General features: G+C 34.6%; 3 protein-coding genes across 6 annotated transcripts; 1 reads left to right on the top strand and 2 right to left on the bottom strand.

Annotated features, from left to right (window-relative positions):
* Window positions 1-1,336: 1,336 nt before the first annotated feature.
* Window positions 1,337-6,533, top strand: STT3B (staurosporin and temperature sensitive 3-like b). The gene is made up of 6 exons (XM_039038543.2): window positions 1,337-2,576; window positions 3,259-3,795; window positions 4,149-4,603; window positions 4,981-5,103; window positions 5,183-5,242; window positions 6,189-6,533. Exons 1-6 carry the CDS (start codon window positions 1,638-1,640, stop codon window positions 6,316-6,318), a joined length of 2,244 nt encoding a protein of 747 aa, XP_038894471.1. The 5' UTR covers window positions 1,337-1,637; the 3' UTR covers window positions 6,319-6,533.
* Window positions 6,534-7,094: 561 nt separating this feature from the next.
* LOC120082771 (uncharacterized) lies at window positions 7,095-10,542 on the bottom strand. 2 transcript variants are annotated; one of them, XM_039038076.2, is made up of 4 exons: window positions 10,078-10,390; window positions 9,550-9,643; window positions 9,163-9,296; window positions 7,095-8,231 (listed from the first exon to the last, which is right to left on the bottom strand). In XM_039038076.2, the coding sequence occupies exons 3-4, from the start codon at window positions 9,249-9,251 to the stop codon at window positions 7,424-7,426; spliced, it is 897 nt and encodes a 298-aa protein (XP_038894004.1). In that variant the 5' UTR covers window positions 9,252-9,296; window positions 9,550-9,643; window positions 10,078-10,390; the 3' UTR covers window positions 7,095-7,423. The 2 variants fall into 2 exon arrangements, with proteins under 2 accessions (XP_038894004.1, XP_038894003.1); XM_039038075.2 differs by lacking the exon at window positions 9,550-9,643 and having other exon boundaries at window positions 10,078-10,542.
* A 1,881-nt stretch (window positions 10,543-12,423) lies between these two features.
* On the bottom strand, window positions 12,424-17,126 carry LOC120082770 (E3 ubiquitin-protein ligase RING1-like). Of its 3 annotated transcripts, none has more exons than XM_039038074.2 (2): window positions 15,748-17,069; window positions 12,424-12,542 (listed from the first exon to the last, which is right to left on the bottom strand). In XM_039038074.2, the coding sequence occupies exon 1, from the start codon at window positions 16,888-16,890 to the stop codon at window positions 15,757-15,759; it is 1,134 nt and encodes a 377-aa protein (XP_038894002.1). In that variant the 5' UTR covers window positions 16,891-17,069; the 3' UTR covers window positions 12,424-12,542; window positions 15,748-15,756. The 3 variants fall into 3 exon arrangements, with proteins under 3 accessions (XP_038894002.1, XP_038894000.1, XP_038894001.1); XM_039038072.2 differs by lacking the exon at window positions 12,424-12,542 and adding an exon at window positions 12,654-12,922 and having other exon boundaries at window positions 15,748-17,126; XM_039038073.2 differs by lacking the exon at window positions 12,424-12,542 and adding an exon at window positions 12,654-14,153 and having other exon boundaries at window positions 15,748-17,108.
* Between the last annotated feature and the right edge of the window lie 2,644 nt (window positions 17,127-19,770).

Below are 19,770 nucleotides of genomic sequence, written 5' to 3'. Positions count from 1 at the left end.
CGACTTTTCAAGTGAAAAAAACACTATTTTGCATAACCCTTTTCTTGAAAGTCATTTCAAATAGAAGTGCGTTTTTAGGTATATTTCAAATGGATTTGAATGTAATTATGCAGTTTGATGCAAAAGAATAAAATAAGGTATAATTTTCTGGAGAAAGAAGCCTTACACTGTAAAGGAGAAAGATAACTGTAATCTTGTTATTCCAAAAGAATCTACCGATAATGTTTATGAATCTTCTTTTTATTGACGCCGATTCATTCTACATGTCAAGTGATGTTTGGATGATTAGTTTTCATCACACGAATTGGAATCAAATGAAGTGTTTTGCAATTTTTTTAGTTCAATAAGGGGAGGATTGAATCATGACTTTAGAGATCGAAATTGATATCTTTTCTACTTAGCTATGTTGAATAACTGGTTGTTTGGTTTGTTAAATAATCCTTTGTATGCAAAGGTGGAAAATGAGAAAGGTTGTGTTTTCTTTCTAATGTACAACATTTTCAATAATTCATTTCTCTCATGGGTGAAGGAATATGATAATTTGATTGGGTAATTGTTTTAAATGACAAAGTTGTTAGGAATATTTTCAAATATAGTAAAATGTCATCGTCACTAATAGATGTATCAATGAAAATTTTCTATATTTGAAAAGTTTTTTTTAGCAGTTTTTTATATTTAATAATAGCCCTAATTGATTCGTATAAACCGATAATAATCATATATTATTTTAAAACAATGTAATGAAAAAGGCATCTCAACTATATTTCAATATAGATACAATAGATTGACATGCGTGTTTTTCAGTTCATCTCAAAAGTTTCCTTGAATTTAATTCAATTTTTAATAGTTTAGGACCCGACTATATTTCTTAATTCTCAAAATTTGGCTTGGATTTTTTAAACCATCGATGAAAAAATTTAAATTTGTAGGTGAAAGTAATGTTCATAGATTTAATTCTAAAAAATAAAAACAAAAAATAAAATAGACGGACCCTTAACTATTAACTATTTGTGGGGGAGGTAAAAAAAGAAAAAGGACGAAAAAAATGGAAAAACTCTATGTGGGGTGAGTTGGTCAAAGTATAATGCCTTAACTAACTCAAATTGAGCTAGTCCGGCTAATTTAATTTGGAATCATTCCTAAATAGTTTTTGTTCGCATGGACGCCATCTGAATTATTAAAAAAAAATAATAATAAAAAAAAAAAAAAAGAAAAAGAAAAAGGAAAAAAAAAAAGGCAAGAAATTTGAAATGGGTTAGGTGTCAAGGGATTTGAAAGCCCAGGTCCAATATTAAGCCCAAACATTCTTAAAGCCCAATTCCGGCCCATTCTGAATATTCAAAACAAACTGAGTATATGCAGCTCGTCGTCATCTTGTGGTGTGGCAAACCGAATTCAGTATAATTCATTTGGATGCTTCTCAGTCCTCTCTCTTCCCCGCTTTAGTATCAGCGTCTGTAGGTTCAGCTCTGCCTCCTTCCTCCTTCCTCCGTCCTCCGCCCATTCTGTTGTTCTAGGGTTTTGCTCCATTTCTCCACTCGCAAAACCCTTCAATGGGAATTTCGTAGCGTTGACCCGAATTTCAGTTTCCATATCGCGACTTTAAATCATTAACATTTTCGTTGATCTCTTCAATCATGGTTGGGAAGATCGAGCCTGTCAATGGTTCTGTTAAATCTGGATCGAATAATCCGACCAACTCTGCAACGATGACTTCCAATGCCAAATCCGATCTGTTGAACAGTTTGTCCTTCAAATCATTTAAGCTCAAGACCAAGCAACAGGAGCTTCTGATCCGCGTCTCAATCCTTTTCCTCGTCTATGTTTTGGCCTTCATTACTAGGCTCTTTAGTATTCTGCGGTATGAGTCGATGATCCATGAGTTTGATCCCTACTTCAATTACCGAACTACGCTCTTTTTGACGCAGAAGGGCTTTTATGAATTCTGGAATTGGTTTGATTCTGAGAGTTGGTACCCTCTTGGTCGAATCATTGGAGGGACGCTCTATCCTGGACTTATGGTCACGGCCGCTATTATCTACTGGGGGCTGCGGTTTCTGAAGTTTGCTGTGCATATTCGTGAGGTCTGTGTTTTGACGGCTCCATTTTTCGCATCAAATACTACATTGGTTGCTTACTTTTTCGGGAAAGAAATCTGGGACTCGGGTGCTGGGCTTGTTGCAGCCGCTTTGATAGCTATTTGTCCAGGTTACATTTCTAGATCTGTTGCGGGATCGTATGATAATGAAGGGGTTGCCATTTTTGCGTTGTTGTTGACATTCTATCTATTCGTGAAGGCGGTGAATACTGGATCTCTTGCTTGGGCTCTAGCCTCGGCTTTTGGGTATTTTTATATGGTTTCGGCGTGGGGTGGCTATGTATTTATAATTAACCTGATTCCACTTTATGTGCTGGTTCTTCTGATTACGGGAAGATACTCAATGCGATTGTACGTGGCGTATAATTGTATGTATATCTTGGGAATGTTGCTCGCCATGCAAATTCGTTTTGTTGGTTTTCAGCATGTTCAGTCTGGGGAGCATATGGCTGCGATGGGCGTCTTCTTCTTGATTCAGGTTATAATTCTTTATTATCTCTTTGTTGACTTTGTTATTTTCTATCGTATATAGCATCTCTTAGCAGAATAAATTGGTTTGGATTCTCCAAGTCGTTATATGATGAAGTGTGGCATCATCTTAGGAGAAGGTTAAAAAAAACAAAAATTTTACTAGTCCTATCGTAACGTTGATTCCAATTTTAGCAGAAGGAACATTTCAACGTTGAGTATTTTTTTATGTTGTCATCCAAGGAGCGACCACATTGGTTGGGGGCTTGGCCACTTGATGACAATGCACCTAGGTGCAAAGTTTTGTACGGAAAAAAAATCCTTGAGTTTTCTAGAGCTAGCTTTAGGGGCAAGCAAAATCTACCCACGGGTGGGGCCTAAAACCACAAATATAAAAAGGCATTGTATGTCTGTTATATAATTTTCAGTTTCATCATATGAAAGAGAATTTCTTTAGATTATTGTTTATCCTTCTTCTTGGTGTTGGTGGTGTTGTTATGAAACAAGGGTTGCTTTAGCTTACTTTGTTTAGCCCTATCTTGTACTTGTACATTGTACACTATTTACCCATTTGTAATGAAATGATGGTTAACTTGGTGGGAACTAGGCAGTGGAAAGAAGTGTTTATGGCATCTCAACGGCTGGAGAATGCATGTCATTTCATTCATTGAACTAATTGACCTCTCTTACAGGTATTTTACTTCTTGGGCTGGGTGAAGTACATGCTCAGTGATACCAAACTGTTTCAAGCCTTCTTGAAGATCACGGTAACTAGTGCAGTTGCTGTGGGTATTGTTGCTTTGGGAGTTGGCACTGCGTCAGGGTATATATCCCCATGGACTGGCCGGTTTTATTCTCTTTTGGATCCAACATATGCAAAAGATCACATACCTATAATAGCATCTGTCTCCGAGCATCAACCAACAGCTTGGTCATCTTTCATGTTTGACTTCCACATTTTGCTTTTCCTTTTCCCAGCTGGTCTCTACTTTTGCTTCAAGCGCTTGTCAGATGCAACGATTTTCATAGTCATGTATGGTCTCACTAGCATGTACTTTGCTGGAGTTATGGTAAGATTAATTCTTGTTGCTACACCTGCAGTATGTCTTATCAGTGCTATAGCTGTCTCTGCTACAATAAAGAACTTGACCCAATTAGTGAGGGCTAAACCAAAGGTTTCTCAGATTAGTTCTAGTAAAGGAGTCAGCAATGTGAAGAGTTCCTCTAAGGTAAGTCCAGCTCTGTTTCTTTGCCTCATCTGTTGGCTTATGCAGTTTTTAACCCTATTCAGTCTTGATTGACATTGAATTGTTCAATTGCCGTGCTTATATTGAATACACTATCTGACTAATGACATATGCTTCTATTTTTTCAAGGTGATTTGTCTTTTAATGAATCTTCTTGAGTTGCTCTAATATGTTAAAAGATGTTGAACCATGAATCTCTTTAGGCCAATGACTAAAAACTTTTTTCAGTCTGAATGTTTAGGCACTAAAAGTTATATGCTTGTTTACGTATATATTCATGAGAAAGAATATACTTTTTTTTTAATCTGGTTAATTTTTGTCCCTCCAATCAACAGGGATCACTTGATCAATCCCAGCCTTTCCAAAAGAATGGTGCTATTGCCTTACTCTTTGGTGCTTTTTACTTGCTTTCAAAGTATGCGACCCACTGTACATGGGTCACCTCAGAAGCTTATTCATCTCCATCAATTGTCTTGGCTGCCCGGGGTGCTCATGGGAACAGGGTTATCTTTGATGACTACCGTGAGGCATACTTTTGGCTCAGACAGAATACTCCTCAGGATGCTAAGATAATGTCGTGGTGGGATTATGGTTACCAGATCACAGCAATGGGAAACAGAACTGTCATTGTTGACAACAATACCTGGAATAATACACACATTGCTACTGTTGGACGTGCTATGTCTTCTTACGAAGATGAGGCATATGAAATAATGAGATCACTTGATGTTGATTACGTGCTCGTTGTCTTTGGTGGTGTGACTGGCTATTCATCGGACGATATTAACAAGTAAGGGCATTTCACCTTTTCCCCCCTATCTAGTGAACGGTTTTGTTTTTTTAAATAGCAAAATATGACTTCTGTATGCTCCACTGTCAACTTCTCTCCCCTCTCTCTCGGTTGTTTTGGTTGGGTGGATTGTATTCTAGTTTTGGATTGTATTCTAGTTTTAAAGCGTCAAATTCTTGGACTTTGTATACCTTTAAATTTTGTAACATGTCTCTCCCATCTATTTTACATTCCTTGATATAGGCAACTGGCATCGGACTAGTGCTATGAGTGCCTTGCCTGCAAAGTCGCATTTTGACTCATATTCAGTATTTATTTTTTAATTGCATCACATGTTATATTATTATCTTATTTGATGAAAATTTATATCATACTAGATTTTTGTGGATGGTGAGAATTGGAGGTGGTGTTTTTCCTGTAATTAAAGAGCCTGATTATCTGGTAAATGGAGAGTATCGAGTTGACAAAGGGGCAGCTCCAAAGATGCTGAATTGTCTAATGTAAGTTTTTTAGCATTGGAAGATAATTCATGTGCATGTACCTTTTATATCTCATATGAGGACTGTTCCATGTTACCAGGTACAAGCTTTCATATTATCGTTTTGGAGAGTTAGTAACAGAATATGGAAAGCCTCCTGGGTAAGTTCAGAATCTATCATCATTAAGCCTAAAGTATATTTATGAAATTTATATTTTCTGGATGAAGGCAGCACGTGTTTATTATTGTTATAGTCAGATAGGACAACAATAATATAGGCTAATACATTATGTATATTCATATCACAAGCATATTCTTGGAAATAGGAATGAATGTACGGCTTACAGATGTGTATGATTAGCAATCAGTACTATTGCATCTATTTTGGCTCATGCGTTAGAATGCAGTTGACTTGCTACACTAGCGTTAGGAATCCGTCCCTAACAATGGTCCTGCAATGAGAAAACACACAACCAAACACCAGAAATACCAAAGAAAGACGTAAATTTTGTTGATTTTCAACCAAGGATAAGCAGATTACAACCAAAAGGTAGTCCCAGTAGTGAATAGTAAATAGCAAGGAAAAAGATAATCAAACAACATAAACCTCCCCAGCCAATTTGAGAGAGCTGGGATTCTCTTCTCTCCAAGTCACTAACCCGATTTTTGCACAAAAGGTCTCCTATGCTCCTTTCCCCAAAATAACTACATTCTCCCAACCGCAAAAGTCAAATGTGCACTCCCGCACTCTCCAGCCGGTCAGACTTTTTCACTTTTCCCCCCTCCTACTACAAGTATGTATAATTTGGGGCCCTTACACATAGTTACTTGTTAATGTGCATGAAACATGCATCCATTGGTCCTTTTGAATGTAGATCTTAAGTTTTGTTCCATCACTGTTGTGTTATAACTTAGGTATATCTTCTTCGAATACCTGTCACATTTACCATAAACGGGCGATCATGAGCATAACATCATAGTAATTAGCATGTCCTCTTTCCTTTGAGGTCGGAGTTCAAATCTCGCATTTACTATGAACTGGAACTTGGAGATGTGTGCTTTGCATCTGTGCATTAATGGCCTGAGTTGGTTTCTGTATGATGGCAGGTATGATCGTGCTCGAGGAGTTGAAATTGGTAACAAGGATATCAAACTTGAGCACCTGGAAGAGGCGTTCACCACATCGAATTGGATAGTTCGTATTTATAAAGTAAAACCACCCAATAACAGGTGGTGATTGCTCTCTCCCCCACCCCCCCAACCACCACCCTCTTTGGAACGGCTACGAGTGAGATAGAACTCTGAGCGAGAGAGTCTTGACATAGTGTTATTTCTAGGGAAAGAAAGTAAACTGGAATTTTGCTTACAACTTGAGCTGTAGTATTGAATGCGTCAATATTTTGAAGTCTTTTCTGAGATTCACAATGGATTCCTTTCTTTATGATTGAAAAATGGTTAGATTGACGACATATAATCATGCTGCTGGAATGCAACCAAGTCATGCATGCCGGAAGCTTAATACTTTTACAAGACTCGTAATGTTTTTGTCATATGCTTTTAATTATTTAAAACTAATTGTGTTGATATAAAAATTACGTTTAAAAATATAAAATCAAACATGAAATTGATTGAATGATGATTAAAAACACTGATTTTGAACCTTGTAAAAGTGTTGCGAGTGTTTTGTGTGTAACAACTAAGTTTTATTTTCTCAAACAACTAAGTTTTATTTTCTTAAAGCATTGAGAGTACATGTGATTTTGAAATAGTTAAAATCATTTTTTGTTGTGTTTAACTTATTTCGTAACATACTTTTAACTAATTCAATCAATTTAATATTTAATTTTACATTTCTAAATAATATTTTCATGATATTAAAACTTATTTTGAATAATTAAAAGCATTTACAACATCAAAACTAATTTGAATCTACGAGAAAACGCACACCTACTGGATAGATGTGCATGGAAGCTGAATATTAAAGCGAGATCACTCATCCACAGCATCTAGCTATTTTCATGGAAATTTAACGACAACTACTAATCATTAAGTACATATAAGGGTGTTTCTCAAGATGTAGCTTCAGCCTGAAATTAAGCTCCCCATAGTAAGTAGACATTGCCAATGCCACTTAACACCAGATATAGACTCAAATCTTTGACAAAAAATATATATTTTGGTGTAGTATTTACTAATATCAACTTCTTCGAACACCGATCTTCCCTTATTTCGCCTCCCTACCTATACATTCCTGTAATAATACTTGCAAAAGAATTTCCGGCCCACACCAAAGAATCAAAGCAGTTTGATGAATGCGAATATGAACGGAGATATGAACATGGTTAATCAAGAGCAGCTTTGTTCCTGCGGCCTGTGATTGGATTTGGCAAACCATCAAAGAGTGGTTTTGTGATTGCAACACTTGATAGAGCTTGCAAGTCCGGCTTCAAACTCCACTTTGTAGTTGACCACACAGATGCCGAATTACTGCTATCTTGGTCTCTCAGGTTTGATGTACTTAATGATTTATGAACTTCAGAAATGCCATCAGTAATTACAGCATCTCCTAATCCTACTGGAATGGAATTTATCCTCACTGGATCTGAATCTGATAACATCATTGTTCTGCTAACTGATTTTAGCCTCATGGCTAAACTCTTTCCATTCGAAGAAGAAAAATAGCTTCCACTGCTATTTTCGCCCTTCAATGGTCTCTCTGGGGTGGTAACCCCATTGTCGACTTCAGCCTTTTGACGCCTTCGAACCAATTTCTCATCAGATTTCTCATTCTCTCCATCTCCAGGTTCTGCACGTAATAGATGTTCGGTTATTGAGTCATTCTCGGTCCAGAAACTACCAGCATATTTCCTGGTTTTCGGGTAGATGTTTGGAGGTGGTGTAGAAAGCACAGAGGTTCTTGAAAACAACCCATCACCAATGCTATTTGAATTCTCAGTTCTGTATACTGACATCTCCATGTCTACTGGTGCGCTTTCGGGAGTTTGTGAACTTAGACCATAGTATTTTTGCAATGTGCTCATGGCAGGGGAGGCTTTCTGGCTAGGTGATTTCAATCTCCAAGTTTGCAAAGAGTTTAGCATACTAGTAGGTTGGCCTAAATGTAGAGGTTCTTCATTTACAGATCCATTTCTGCAATACATTTGGCAAAATCTATTAGATAAACCTGAACAGTCGAATCCACAGTCCATGGAGGGAGGGAGGGATGTTCTAATTTTGTGCAATGAATATCAAAATGGTAGATGCTCAAATTATGCATGATGATTTATATTAACTCCAGTAAGATAATCTGGATCTAATCAATAAAACTACAATATCTATACAGAGTTGAACAATTCTAAGCTTCGCAAACTATTCTATTTCTAGTCTCTCCTATGTTCAACTAACATTACTACAAACCTTCTCTAAAAACCTATGTTCAACTAACATTACTTCTTCCGGACAAATAGTACCCATCTATCAAGAAACTTTTCAAACAAAATCAAGTAAGGTAAGTGAGCTGAAATCACCGTGAAATTGAAAATGATCTCAATTCTCAAATGTCAAATATTTTCTTTAAAAGAGATTACATAATGAGTTAGACATTTATTACACAAATTTCAATTACTAAAATAAGAAAATAGTAAAACTCTGAACTTCAAATGCATATTTACATCTCTTTAGGCCTGAAAGATATTTTACAGCATATGTTATAACTTCTAACCACCTTGGTCTTCATATTCAAATTTCAAACCTTTATTGCAACTTAGTTGTTAGGGCAACTCGGACAGTGCCATAATCCTACAAAACATGTCTATAACTATAACTTAAAATGAACTAAGCACATAAGCTGTTCCTTGGTTTTTACAAATGTGTAACAATAAGATTCTCAAGTTTCCCATTTCCCTCCCCTAACCACAGCCTCAGTGTATCTATATTAAGTTTACTTTAATAGCACATCAACCAACTGAACTAAGTCACGCTTCAGTGTTGAGGTATGGGCAGAAAACATAAACAAACTGGAAGCTTAATCACAGTCCACATAATGATATAAATTCTACTAAAAATTGACAACAAGAAATACCCTGTAATGACAGAAGAAGCATCGGACAGGCTAGGTGATGGTGGATGTCTGCCTGGTAGAGGAATTCTCAGTTTCTTCAAAGCAAACATTTGAAGATCTGCTGCCAAGCCATTCAATCTCTTGATGTCAGCCACCTATATGTTTTAGAGCATCATAGGGAATGAAATTAAGAGCATTGCATTGGGGTGGGATAAACCACCTATTAAATCACAAATAGATCAACGAGTCTAAGATCAACCCTATGGATATGAAGGCAAAAATTTTATATACTAAAAGCATATGAAGGCAACTTCAGTGATAGAACGGAAAATAAGGAAGAATCAATTATTCATCTCGACGCTTTGGCATTTTAGTTGAGACTGTGAGCAAATAAAATATGATACGAACTTTCTATAGTTTGGCTTCATCATCTTTGCCCCTCAGCCAAATCCAATCGACCGAAAGTCACCTCCGAACCGAAGAAGTTCAGAGCTGAAGAAATCTATTTGGGGCAACAGAACTGTGTTAAATTACATCCAGAAGAGAAGCACGGCTTACGGAATTGGATATACAAAAACACACAAATATTTCGCCCTAACATTAAACATTCTGAGTTTCCATACGAAATTGAACACATAGATTCAATTAACTCAACATCATTATCACAATATATACAAAAATTGGAATAGCGTTTGATAGACGTGGTGAAATCACTCCAAAAAATGAATCTAAATTAAAAACTTCAATTCCCTTTCTATCCAGAGATAACAACAAAAACTTAAGACACTGATTTTCCAGACCTCACAAAATCGAATCAAGACAACCGAATCGCCGACACTTGGAAAAAGAAACACAATCGAAAGAGAAGACGACGGAAAAAAAAAAAACTCAAACCGACAGAACAACATATGAAAATTAGATGAAAGGAAAGGTTACCTCGACTCCATACTTAATGGCGATTCCGGCGAGAGTATCCATTCTGGAAATTTGATGCTCTATGTAATTCGTTCCTCCATGTCCACTAACTCCAGTTGATGAAGTGTTCGACGGGGACATCTACTCGAACTTGTTCGAATTTCTTCTTCAAAATGCGACGAAGAACAGAGAGGGGATCTAACCTTTAGGATCCAAAGAAAGAGAAATCTTCACCTACCACTCTGTTTGCTCCGATGAAGAATATCAATTAAAAGCAAACCAAAGTGGGGAGAGAATGATTGGATTTTCAATTCGAAGCTGTAAATTTGAAGTACTAAGTAATAATAACACTGCTTTCCTCTTCAAAATTCATATCGCAACACGCGCCGCCCCCTTCAAATCCATCGATCAAATGAAGAAAGCTTTCTCTACTTTGATTCTCTTTGACGTTATTAATTTGAATTAAACTTGAAAAAGCTTCCAATATAAATTTATTTTATTAATCTTTCTTTATAAATTCAAAGGGGGGAAAATAAAAAATTAAATTCGAAAATATTTTTTAAGGCCATGTAGTTACTTCTCAATACAATTTCTTTCAAATTCTTCATAGTGGGATAAAAACTCTAAAAAATAATCCCTACGTTGGAATTTTGAACAAGGTTCTATTTTGATTCTTATACCTTTAAAAATGTTCATTTTAGTCCCTGAACTTTGAATATTATTTTATTATAGTCCCTAAACTTTTTAAATTGTTAATTTTAATCCCTTGAACTTCTAAAAAGTGCTTATTTGGTCCCCGCTATATTAAGAGTTAACAAATGACAAGGTAATTTATATTTTTAGATGATTAGATTACCAAATAAGTTAGCTATACTAAAAAAATCTAGAGTTTCAATTTTGAATAAGGTGGCAAATTGAAAGAATTTAAAAGACATTTTTAGTTCAAAATTTTATCCCTTCAATGTTTTAACGTATTGGTTGTTGATATTTTACTTCACTTTCATCTTACTCAATAGATATAGAGCATAGTTATCCAAAAATATAAACCCCATACATTTCTATTGAAGAGTTAACATAATTTTAATAATAGGAATAAAAATTTTAAACATTTTTTAAAAGAAAATTTAGGGACTAAAACTAAAATGAACATTTTTTAAAATTTAAAGACCGAAATGAAAAAAGATTCAAAGATTTAAGAATAAAAATAAGATTTCAACCATAATTTTAATAAGGATCTAAATTAGTAAAATATGGCTTTAAGTTCTTTAAGTAATAAGAAAATAGTTTTAGTGATAATTAATATATACCTTTTATGTGGTTGGAAAGTTTAAATTTTATTTTTCGGAATAAAAAATAAAAAATGAAATATCACAAAAAGGCGAAATTCGGTCGAGTTGTCGCTTTGTCCTGTCGGTGAGGGAAACACGGTGTTTTCTCGGGGAGAAATCTCACCCTTGTCGCTAAATTCTCTCCTATCTTAATGGAAATAAAAAAAAGAAAAAAAATAAGAAAAAAGAAGAAGCTTCGGTTCCTATTTTTTGTGGCTATTTAATATCTGAGATATTTTGTCTTTATATAATTATTAATGAAGAAATTGCAGAAACTCATAAAAAGTAGAGAATCTTCACAAGTCAAATGTCATTAGTGGCTTCGAACATCAGTGTGTAAGAAATTGAAAATTTGAATTATGCTTAAATTGATGAGCTAATATAGATCTAATCAACTATTATCTTTATCTTTTCAGTTGAAGAATATGTAGATGAATTACTCCTAACTTCTAATCTCTTGATCATGAACATGAGTAATAATGAGTATACAAATAACAATGAAATCAGGCTTAATATTTTATATATATCCCAGATATATATAAAATTGAAAATCCGTTAATTCTGTGAATTTGAGCCTTCTTGCACTTCAACATTTTACAAAGATTTTTTTTTTGAGGAACATAATTGCTACTTCCAATAATTAACTTCCATCATGTGGTCCTATTTCTAACTATGATGATAATCAAGTGCTATTATATGGACCCTAGTGAAATAATTAAAAGGAAATTGACAATATATTGTGCTATGCAAAACGCTTAAGATGTGCAAATTCAGTTTTGAAAATGCAGGTGTAAGTTTAATTTCTTGTTAAAAATAAGAAATAAAAAGTTGTGAAAGTGATGTGGTATAGCACATTTTTGTTGTTGATAACAAAGGGAAATTGACAATATATCGTGCTGCATGAGATGTCACTGCTACAGGACAAGGGGCAATGCACAAATCTATGCACAATAAAGAAGTGTGTGGCCAATACCAAATGTGAATGCATCAGCCAGAGCAAAAATCCAAAGTGAACTCATAACTCAACTCAATATAGGTATGAAGTTTTCTGAATCAATATACGTTTTCTTACCGCTATTTTCCGGTCCAGCCAGCCCTGAATCTGGCAACTACATCAGGTTCCTCAGCTCGATAAGCGTCGAGTATCACCCGAGCAATCTATTTATGCAGTAACATTGCCAAAGGTGGGGAGGGAGAGATGAGTTGATTGATAAAACAAATCAACAGTATGAAATCACTTTTGAATGTGACTAAATCAACAAAAGCAAGTGAGAAAAGTCACATGTGAAGCAGACGACATTCCAATATATGAAATGGTTCCCAGAGAAGCAAAAGTATTACAGACCTTTGCAAACAAAGTAATGCACATAACTTCCTTAATCTACAAAGAATTCTGAACTCTAAAATGGAAATAGAAGGACCTTTACCTATGGATTATTATAGTCAAATTTCATAAATGGAAAAGCTCTAATAATTAACATATAAGGATGTTTTCTATATTCAGTAATGGTTTTCCAGATTCAAATCACTTGCAACACCTGCCAAAGAATAAAAGGGAGACATTTAGTTGTACAGAATTTATGAAATCACTGCATCATCAGACAAACCATTTACATTTTCCTATCTAGAATCTCCCAATCTAAATAAGTCCAAACATCAAGACCAAAACTACCATTTAACCTTCTAACATTTGGCAGTTCTGACTTGTGCAAAAGTGCTTATGCAAAAATTTCTCGAGGAGGTTATCGAGTTCTTGACTGAAACCAAGGGCCTTCGAACCATTGAGGTTCCTCATGCCAGCAATATCAAAATCAAACCAAGGAATAGAGAAGCTGGGGTGGGGGGACCGTTCTATTCAGAAATTCAATTGAAAACGTCCATTGACTGACAAAGGGTTGAAAGAATAAAGCAAATACTTTAGAACTCAAGGACACAATTGTACCACCTACAGAACAGATCCTGTTCAAGTAAGGTCATACGAATAAAGCACATACTCCAACCAGATTTCAGTACAGCGATAAAGAAGTTGCAATCATGTTTTTTAATATGAACGAACATGGGACGCATTATTAGCAGCACTACAGGTAAGATTGCCCATTAACAGCTAGGCTATAAATCATAACAAGAATCTGAGGATAGCATTAAACTGGGTAAAGTTTCTCACCTGATGAATGTGCGTAAATATAACAGGTTATTAAAATTGGCAATTCCTAAAAAAGTTTTAGAACGTATATCAGCTGCTCCAGGATCTAGGAGGTACTTTTGAACAGATTTATAGAGTATTTGAACTCCAGATTACCTAAATGAGTTTAAAGGAAAAAGGTCTGGTTGCTATTTTCCATAGTTACTTCACATACAGGCAACCTAAGCATGAACCTTTTTTTTTTTTTTTTTTTTTTAAGTATTAAGGGAGGGAAACATGTAAGCTGGAGGAAAATGAGTTCCAGATTCATAAAATATTATAAATTATTTGTCGAATGCATAAGATAACGACAGAAATTTAAACCAAGGTCACAATAAATAGCAAAAAAAGATTTACGTTAGCTCTCTCCATAGCAAAAATTCATAATGAGTTTATTGCAAAATATTCAATAAAGGATTGAGATACAAATACCCAGAGGTCCATATCTAATACAACTCTAAATTCATTTGAAGTCCCGCTCTTATTGTATCTGATTTCATTCTTCAAATCTATCACATATAAATATTACCAAGGTAAGGACGTGATGATTTGTGGATGACTCTCATTTCGTAGTACCACTCAATTACCTAAAGACAGAAAAATCAAGCAACAGTTAAGATCTTCAAGCTCTACATAGATGACAAAGGACAAAAAGAAAGTGTATTTTTCCTTGTTCACTAATAATTTGTGATTTGGGAAAAGAAAGGCTCCTTAAATCCTAAAAGAACAAAGGAAGATTTCAAGGGAGGGAAATGGAGAGAAGAGTGCTCTAAGGTCTGAAATATTTAGTGCGCTCATGTTACCAAATGAGCTAGGAGAAAAAGGGAACTGCTAGGTCAGCAAATACTTGATTCACAGAACCACCAAATTGAGCATTCAGCAATATGTAGACAGAGTAAGGATCCTTACAGACAATAATGGAGATAGATGTTTAAGACGCTTAAACATACACATCTTATCTTAAAGACAGACAGAAATCAAACACAGGACAAACTAACACTCCCTTGATATATTTAATTAAGTTGAGAAAGGGGCACTATAGAATAATCAGTATCAATCTTTTCAATTTCAAGAAAGCAAGCACAATGAGTCAGAAAAAAGAAAAACAAACAAAAGAATACAAGAAATAATTTGACAAGAGCAAGTAGGAGTAACAGGATTGCACATATCATGTTAATCCATCCCAAATAAATGATCAGAGAGCTCCGGATAGCAGATGGGACTAAGACTTTGTTCCAAAAGAATCCAGGGAACATTTTTCTAGATGGGTAATGAACATTTATGATGCCGTGTTTTACCGATGAGATGCCAAGCAATTCTAAACATTTATGATGGCGTATTTTACTGTTAGATGCCATATTACGTTCTAATTATCGGTTCTTGTAAAAGTTAAGTCCTAATACCACAATACAAGCATAATATGTATATCAAACATGTTTCACATGAGAATCAAATAGCACCTAACTCCTGTGAACCCTTTATAAGGCTGGTTCTATTTTGAATTTCAGCTGAAGGAGAAGATCCCAGGCTCGCAGCAAAGTTGAGTGAATTTATGACATCGCTTCATGCATTTAAAAGTAATAACCTAGGATGGAACTCATGACCTCAAAATTATTGGCACAGCATGGACCACTAAATTGTTCAAATTAATTAAAACTGAAATCAACAAGAATTATATCAATGGAATTTTTTCATCTCAATATGCTAAATCAAGCCACATGTAAGTGCCCCTGTTAGTATTTATGAACACAAGAAAAGTAATAATTTACAATTAAAAAAAAAAAAAAAAAAAAAAAAAAAAAGCCTGATGGCAGTTCTAAAATAAGAAGTAATACTGGTTTCGATGCGAGAATAGTTCAGATGAAATTGCATCAAGTAGAGTTACTTTCTTTCATGTATAGACAATTAAATACAGAAGAGAATGAGCATCTGGAGTGCTTCAGGACAGAAAAAATAATGAAACTTATGTAAAGGAATAACTGGTGATTTCTAAAGGAAGTCTTAACGCCAAGCCATCTATCTCACCAAAGATGTGAATAACTAGGTTTGTTTGATATATTTCCCATTCCATCCACAGAACAGAAATTGATTGGTAACATTACTTTTGTGAAGTTCAAACGTTTGTACAAACAAGATATGATAACATTTCAAAAGGGAAGGAAATAATTTGAGATGTAATACCAGTAATCATCAATCGAGATCTTCCTGCATTGGTTCTGAAGAGCTCTGGCTTCCCCTATTTCTGGAGCTCGGTTCGTCGCTATTTCCACTATTGTTGCCACCTCCGCTGTTACTAGTCTCAGCGGCTGAACCAAAACCTCTGGGAGGCCAAGGAAAAGCTATCCTCCTAACCCTCCGCTCTCCCATTTGTTGAGTTTGTGAATTCTCGTCGGAATTAGGATCGCTTCCGCCAACATTTTCCCCAACAGTGGAAGAATCGCCAAAGGGTTGACTTTCGCTTTGACTTCGATTAGGAGCTGAAGACCCACGAGTCCTTTGCTCGTAATCGGGATCATCTGTGGGCAATTCATATCGACATACTGGACAAGAATTATGCAATTCCAACCAAGGAATTATACAATCTGCATGATAAATGTGTTTGCAAGGCATCTGTTTCGCCACCTCGTTGAGCTCAAACGTATCCTTGCACACAGCGCACTGCGAAGAATCCGAAGCCAACAATTCCTCCGAAATCTTGATATCTGGAAGTGCCTCAATCGCCGACTTAGAAGCGGGAGGGGTTCCATAACGGTTCGGATCGTTCTCAGCAAGTTGTTGAATCAACTGCTCGAGACCAGGGCCGAAGAAGTAGTCGCCAAGATTGAAATTGGAAGGGGGATGAAACGCCTCTCCCGAAGCGTTTTGGATTACCAATTGAACATTAGCGCTTTGAAGATAGTTCTGGAGAAAAAGCAAGGGATTAAAAACGTCAGGGTCTTGCAAGGACGACGATCGAAGAGAACCGCCTCCCAATAGCGCTGATAGATCGTTCATCATAGAACCGCCACCGCCAATGCCACCAGATGATGATGTCGTGGAGAATATGATGGGGAAACCGCCATTTCCACCGCCACCGGTGCTGAACGGCGGAAATGTCTCGGATGTGAAGGAGAGGAAAGGATTGGGAACAGGGCTAGGGTTAGGGTTTGGGCTTTCCATTTCTTCAACGAAGCTATCGTTGCAGTTGGGGCATAAAAGATCGGAGGATGATGAGGGAGTAATGGTTACCGTACGATTGCAGGTATAGCAGAAGTAGAGTTGAGGGGCATGGGAGGCGGCGCCACCGCCAGCTCCGTCGCCAGAGTTGCCACCGGACGAAGACATTCCGATAAAAACTGAAGCCTGAAGATTGAACCAAGATTTTTTTCTCAAGCTCTGACGATAGGAGAAGAAGAAGGAGAGATGGAGAAAGGTGCTATGAAATTCGAGCGCGAGTGATGCGGAGAAGGAAGCGAGGAAGACCAGAGGAAGAGATTAGCAGATTCTATTTTCTTTTTTACAAATTTCTTTTTTCTTCTTGCCCAGGAAATTCTATACTAATTAAAATTAATTATTTCCCCCCATTTTAATTTATCACACTTAATTATAGATTAAATGTTTTTTCCAAAAAAATTAATATTCATTTTTTTTCCTCCCGGATATAATATCTTCTTTTACATGTTAAAATATTTCTTAAAATGGATTTTTTAAAAAAATCTTAAAATGGATAAACTTTCACATAAATGTAAATATAGTCGGTTAAAATATCATTTTTGTCCTGCACTGTGCTCACCAGATTTCATTCCATTCTATTTCAGTATATATTTATATTTTTGTTTTGCCATTAATATGTATTTATATTTTTAATAAACCTATTTTTAGACAATATTTTTATTAAACCTTAATTTAAGGATTTATTTGATATTTCAAGGTTTATGATCCTATTAGATATAAAATTAAAGGATTAGATATTTATTATATATATATTTTTTAAAAGTTTATGAACATAATAAATATAAATATGGTTTCGTCTCTTGTCTCTAATAGATTTTTAAACTTTAAAATTACTCTTAAGTTAATTTTTATAAAATCTGGTATGATGTACAAGTAAAGATAAATAGGTGTTTGTTTTTTTAAGTTGACAATAGAATTTTGTTTGTTTTTAAGGATTAATATGGACTGGTTTTGAGAGAGCACATAATACATTTGGAATTTTTGGAAATATAATGATATTTTAACTAAATAAGTTTTTAGTTTGTAACAATCTTTATAGTCTACTATGTTTAATTGGTTAAAATATTATACCGACCAAAATGTTATAATTTCTCATTCTTACATATTAAACTCAAAAAGAAAAAAAGAAAAAGAAAAAGAAAATACTCATAGTATAATTTTGAGACTATAATTCTTGTTTTATCTATTAAAACATGTTTTGGCACCTAAAAGATGTTGAAGTAATATAATAATAATATTTTTCTATGGATCAAAGATTCTATTCTTCAATCCCATAATATTGTATTATAAAAAACTAAGTATTGATATCTTTCTTAATCTATCATAGGTTTGAATCCTTTTGAAATTGAGATATTCTAATAATAACATATAAACTTTTCTCCTAATAAAATAACATATAAGCTTTGTATCTAAGCAAAGTATTTATTTTATATGATTTTTATTTGTACAAAATTTAAAGGGCTACATTGAAAAACAACATAGTTGGAATTTGCATTTCTTTAATTTATGATGCAATATTAAAAGCTTCAAGCCAAATAATGATAAAAGAAAAATAATTTTACATCAAATGATGTCCCCTGTGATGTTATCATTCACATAATTGTTTTAGAACTATCTTCTGTACTAATAATCAAATATTTTGAATTAATAATAATAATAATAATAATAGTACTCATATTATTATTTTTAAAAAAACAATAACAGTAATACCAAAAACAAAAGGAAATTTAGGAAAACGAGATAAAGTTATATTATTTGATTCTCTAAAAAGATATATAATTATAATTGGGAAAATGTGATATAACTATAAAAAAAGATAAATTTTCAAAGGAAAAAAAGGTATGTTTTGTGTTCTCTGGCCCCTTAATAGAATGATTTAGAAGAAAAACCTAACAAAAGGTTTTCTTTCCATTTTTACTCTTTTACTCTTTTTTTTTTTTTGTTGTATTTAACAAATATTCTAGAACGACTATACGGTCGGATTGTACCCATCCCAAGGCTTGTGGGCATGATGGAGTTGAATAATTAGGTGCATTCAATTCCTTAGAGGGAGCATATGAGCTGAGGAGTCTATAAACAACTTAAGGAGTGCATCTTCTTCCTCTCTTTCCAATCGAACATGGTACGACCTTGGCACTTGTGTCAGATCAAAAACCTTTGTGTGATCATTGACCTTACTCAAAAGCCTTTGTGCAATTATTGACCTTACTCGTTCACTAATACTTCAGTTTAATACTAATTAAGACATCATAGTGTGTTAGGCAAAACAACACATTGATTTAGGCATCCTAACAAACATGATTCTATTTTCTCAACTCATTGCTCAACCAAATCCATACATCTACAATATAGTTGTGGAAGAACAAATCTTATACCTTTAAAGAGAATGATCATTTCAATTATTATTGAGATAAATTCACTTTGACTTATATTTTACTTTTATGAATTTAAATACAACACTTTTCTCATATTAGATTCTTAGACATCACCCTTCTACAAATTCTTCGGTTTATAACAATGCAAACGAAAATATTAAAAGTATTTCAAAAAAGTTACATAAACCACATTAAAAATTAGTGGTACATATAGATTATTAATAATATCATTAAGCTTTAACATCTTGAGATATTATTAATACTTCTAATACTTCTCAATATTTTAAGAAATCAAACCTTGGAGGAAAAAGAACTGCCCCTCAATTTGAAGTCCACCTCATCCCACATGCCACATCTAATTAAAATTCCATCCTACAAGCTATACTTCATAAGAATAACCCTCACACCCACTCACAAGACTTCACGGAAAGATAAAGCATGTTGGGAGAGTAAAAGTAAATTTTAAGCACTAAATAAAATCTTAAAGAAAAATATAGAAGGAAAAAAAAAATCTAGCCACCTTAAAAAAAAGGGTTTCTGACAGATTTGACGTAATAAGTTTTAAAAATTAGGTTCATAGTCTATACTAATTATTTTTGCAAAAATGACAAAAACA

Source organism: Benincasa hispida, chromosome 8, assembly GCF_027475165.1.
Source record: "Benincasa hispida cultivar pf3 chromosome 8, pf3_genome.v1.1, whole genome shotgun sequence".
In the NCBI taxonomy this organism is placed as follows: Eukaryota; Viridiplantae; Streptophyta; class Magnoliopsida; order Cucurbitales; family Cucurbitaceae; genus Benincasa; species Benincasa hispida.
The sequence above is the reverse complement of the archived record's forward strand: the minus strand, read 5'-3'. Positions and strand labels throughout refer to the sequence as shown.

What these genes read in the sequence shown, in the direction of transcription:
- LOC120082770 (XM_039038072.2), bottom strand. Translation starts at nt 16,890, where the DNA reads ATGTCTTCGTCCGGTGGCAACTCTGGCGACGGAGCTGGCGGTGGCGCC.
- LOC120082771 (XM_039038075.2), bottom strand. Translation starts at nt 10,197, where the DNA reads ATGTCCCCGTCGAACACTTCATCAACTGGAGTTAGTGGACATGGAGGA. An exon ending in CCATTAAGTATGGAGTCGAG is followed by an intron (nt 9,297 to 10,077) that starts GTAACCTTTCCT and finishes TAAAACATATAG; the next exon opens with GTGGCTGACATCAAGAGATT. An exon ending in GCTTCTTCTGTCATTACAGG is followed by an intron (nt 8,232 to 9,162) that starts GTATTTCTTGTT and finishes AATGTATTGCAG; the next exon opens with AAATGGATCTGTAAATGAAG.
- STT3B (XM_039038543.2), top strand. Translation starts at nt 1,638, where the DNA reads ATGGTTGGGAAGATCGAGCCTGTCAATGGTTCTGTTAAATCTGGATCG. An exon ending in AAGATGCTGAATTGTCTAAT is followed by an intron (nt 5,104 to 5,182) that starts GTAAGTTTTTTA and finishes CCATGTTACCAG; the next exon opens with GTACAAGCTTTCATATTATC. An exon ending in GAATATGGAAAGCCTCCTGG is followed by an intron (nt 5,243 to 6,188) that starts GTAAGTTCAGAA and finishes GTATGATGGCAG; the next exon opens with GTATGATCGTGCTCGAGGAG.